This window comes from Cydia pomonella, chromosome 11 (assembly GCF_033807575.1).
Source record: "Cydia pomonella isolate Wapato2018A chromosome 11, ilCydPomo1, whole genome shotgun sequence".
Classification (NCBI taxonomy): domain Eukaryota; kingdom Metazoa; phylum Arthropoda; class Insecta; order Lepidoptera; family Tortricidae; genus Cydia; species Cydia pomonella.
In genome coordinates this window covers 13,525,830-13,529,880 of record NC_084713.1, presented here as the reverse complement: position 1 = coordinate 13,529,880, position 4,051 = coordinate 13,525,830, and the positions used below count along the sequence as shown (strand labels likewise).

General features: G+C 36.1%; 1 protein-coding gene across 1 annotated transcript; it reads left to right on the top strand.

Moving 5' to 3' along the window:
* The first annotated feature begins 148 nt into the window (after positions 1-148).
* LOC133522905 (ATP synthase subunit s, mitochondrial-like) lies at positions 149-2,175 on the top strand. The gene is made up of 4 exons (XM_061858383.1): positions 149-483; positions 968-1,262; positions 1,388-1,651; positions 1,782-2,175. The coding sequence occupies exons 1-4, from the start codon at positions 460-462 to the stop codon at positions 1,814-1,816; spliced, it is 618 nt and encodes a 205-aa protein (XP_061714367.1). The 5' UTR covers positions 149-459; the 3' UTR covers positions 1,817-2,175.
* The last annotated feature ends 1,876 nt before the right edge of the window (positions 2,176-4,051 follow it).

The following is a 4,051-nucleotide window of genomic DNA, read 5'->3' as shown; positions in this document are numbered from 1 at the left end:
CATACAAGTTCTACGATTGCAAAGGTAATCATGTCAATAAAAGCAAAAGCATCCACTAGACTTGACATATAACAGCTGTATTTTACCGGTGATATTAAAAATTAAATTGCACCTATCCGTTCGTGTAATGTAGTTTTAAGAACGTCAATTAAAAATCAGATAAACATCAAGTTAGCCAACTTAAGGACAAATAATATTAAGGCATTGTCTCGTGCAGTTTCTTCTGTAGTTTGTTTGTGCCCTCATGTTTTAAAACAGTTGAAGGCCTACCGCGAAAAAACAAAACGCGAAGAGCGATAGAGATGCTGAAAACGATTTCAGATTTTTCGATGTTAGCGGTAGGCCCTCTGTTTTGGACTTGGATATTTGACGTTTAACTATTCAAGTATTCAATAACATCGCATTACCTCATCGCCATTATTTTACTGTATCAATATTTTACATATATTTTCTGCTAAGATGTTGACTGTAGCTTCACGCTTCGTAAGTACAGCCTGTTGCCTAACATAAGTATCTACTTTTAGGTATATAACAATGATACCAAAAAAATCATAACTACGCAGTTGAGAAATATATTTTCTTAAAAGTGACCAACGTAGCGTTTCATTTAACCATCGAGTCTTTTAGGAATCATTGTACTGCTTTTTTTTAATACCATGCCGGTGGCAAACAAGCATACGTCCCGCCTGATGGTAAGCAGTCTCTGCAGCCTATGTACGCCAGCAACTCCAGAGGAGTTACATGCGCGTTGCCGACCCTAAACCCCCCCCCCCTCCCTCCTTCTCGTTGAGCTCTGGCAACCGTACTCACCGGCAGGAACACAAGACTATGAGTAGGGTCTAGTGTTATTTGGCTGCGGTTTTCTGTAAGGTGGAGGTACTGCTTCTCCACAGCTGCTTCTCTTGTGATGCCAATTTCTTGAAATAAATATATTTTTAACTTAATCTTAATTTCTTTCATTTCGCAGACTTTACGATTCCCGACTCTTGCAGTGAAAGCAGTACGAACGAACCAAGTCAGATGTTTCTGGGAATATGTTACCATGATGTTCAATAAGCCGGAGGCGGAGCGTATACAACGAGTTGGCCCCGACCGTGCGTGCGCTGAGTGGGTTCTGCGGAACGGGGGCACCGTCGAGTGGGTTGGAGGGCAGAAGCTTGCAGACTACAACATGCTACCAGCTAATGACCAACCAGCCCCGAAACTAGCAGTAATTGATGCTACGAATTCATCAATATCGTATTATGGTTTCTCTCATTTAAGTATGTATTTTGCAAAATAATTAATAGTATTTTGGGAATATTTAACGCTGGCATTATTGGAGCCCCTAGCAACTTTGCTCAATTGGAATTATTTGTATATTTTATATAAAACCGTATTTTTTCAGTTGGATGCAACAAGCTGTATAAAATTATACTTCATAAAAGTTCATATATTGAGGACAGAGCATTGAAGGGTTTATCACATGGTAAAGACTCTTTAACTCACTTACAAGTCTCAGATATAGCGGATGTCAGTGATGCTGGACTCAAGAATTTAAAAGATTGCCACAATCTACAAAATCTGGTGCTGTTTGATTTGACAAATGTAAATGACCTTGAAGAATGTAAACAGTATTTAGCATCACAGTTACCTAACTGTAAAATACGAGGTAAATAAGATCATTAAATCATGTATTCATGTGATTTGTGCATTCAGTCTTATTCTTACAAAAGTAAAATCTCAAAAACAAAATTTTCTAAAATTATTTCTTTTGATTACTCTGTCATTGATATTTACAGGAGCCGCTGAGATAACGAAAGAAAAGCCATCATAGATGGAACCTTTTACAGTGAAGTCAGGATATAAATCAATACACAGTTAAAATGAACAAATGATTCAAACCACCTTTGGCAATCAGTTGGATTTATATACTTATCCTTTTTTATTTATTTTCTTTCCTTTTTATGAATATTTTGTCGTATTAAATATTGATTTATTTGATGTATAACTATATTATGTATTCTATGTATTTGAAAACATGAGTCCCGCCGAGTTTCTTGCGCCGGTTTCTTCTCGGGGCTGTGGTGTAGGGTTTGAACCGGTGGTAGTTTCTGAGATTCATAAGTGTATTGTAATATTTGTAATACGCCTAAATTGAAGAATAAAGACTTTCACTTAGTCATTTGACCTTTAGCAACCGCTTTATTGACATTCCTGAAGTTTCTCTTTTTCTCTCTCTTTGTAAAGGAGATCAGCCAGCTCTTGTTTGATCTTATTTACTAGGGGAGGTCTATGGTACTCTACTGCACTAGCACCTGCCTAGATCTTATCATATGCGTCTTGGTCAGTGAAAATACTTCCAACACCTACTATTGGAACTTTAAGTACCTACTTAAAAAATAAAATAAAACTCTAAATATCATAATATTTAGGGCGCCTAAATAGTTAATTTATTCTCATGTAATGGTTATACATACCGATGTAAAGTTAACCATTAACTGCTAAATAATCAATTTCTTCGACCGTACATATGTACCTATATAGGTAACTATATTTTTGTGTTTATCTATAAAAAGGGATCTTATTATCCATTCTAGTTTCCGAGATAATCGCACTTTTAGTAAATCTTTTTAAATAACTTTTTTTATTCCAAATTAATGAACCGGCTACCGGGAAAATCGAAATTCGTCAATTGCGGGCATTTTTCTCTGTCACTCTGATTACGTCTTACCAAGAGTAAAAGAGAAAGATCCCCGCAATTTGCGAATTTCGGTTTTCGCGGTAGGCCCCCAGAGTCTAAATTTTGTTTTGGCAGAGACACACTGTATTTAAGTGATATTTTATAAGATGAATAATTGAATCATAGTGTAAGGTTTAGTATAAAAGGGACGTTGTTGTTGATTGCTCTTATTGTGATAAGTCACCAAAATCAATATAGAAATGAAAAATGTTTTGTAAAAATTGTTTATCAGAAGGTTTGGTATCATAAAAACTGGCCAAGTACGTAGGTATTGGACTAGTGTAAAGTTTGGTATAAAAGGGACCTTGTTTTTTTTGTTTTTTATACTACGTCGGTGGCAAACAAGCATACGGCCTGCCTGATGGTAAGCAGTCTCTGTAGCCTATGTACACCTGCAACTCCAGAGGAGTTACATGCGCGTTGCCGACCCTAACCCCACCCCCCTCGTTGAGCTCTGGCAACCTTACTCACCGGCAGGAACACAACACTATGAGTAGGGTCAAGTGTTATTTGGCTGCGGTTTTCTGTAAGGTGGAGGTACTTCCCCAGTTGGGCTCTGCTCTAGATCTGGAATGACATCTGCTGTGCTGTGCCCTACCACACAAGGCGAGATGACATTCACATTGTTGTCAGTTGCTCTTAGTTACTGTGGTCAGACAAGCACCCTAATCAGTATAGAAGTGGAAAATGTTTATGTGGAAACTGTCTATCAAAATGTTTTATAACATAAAAACCGACCAAGTGCATGTTAGATTATGTAATGAAGGGTTCCGTATCGTCTTGTACACTAAAACCCGCTTATAAAAAGTATTCTAAGTATTTATAAAAGTACCCACAACACAAGCCTTATTAAGCATACTGTGAGACTTAGTCAATTTGTGTAGTAATATCGGATTGAGTCGATAAAATATCGATATTTTAGTTTTTTCAGGCTAAAATCAAAGGTAAAGTTTAGTAAAAAAGCAACTAAAGTAACCATACATTTCTGAAAAGGGACCTTGTTTTCGAACTTAAAATATGAACTTACGTAATTTCAAAACGATTGCAAATTTATTTATTTATTTGGGAAACACAGTACAATAATACAATAAGGTAAAAGGTGTAGTTAGAACATAAGCCAAAACAGTTTCCACTTATAGCTAATACACAATTCCTTTGCCCTGAAAAAAGTACCATTATTAGGTATTTTGAATTTAAAAGTTAAATTTAACAGTAACATTCAGTAAATAAGGTACTAATTACTACAAATTTACGTTCAATTGTCTTCATTTTGACTTTAGAACTCTATAATAATATACAAACCTGTAAGTCTCTTTAGCAATCGTAGTC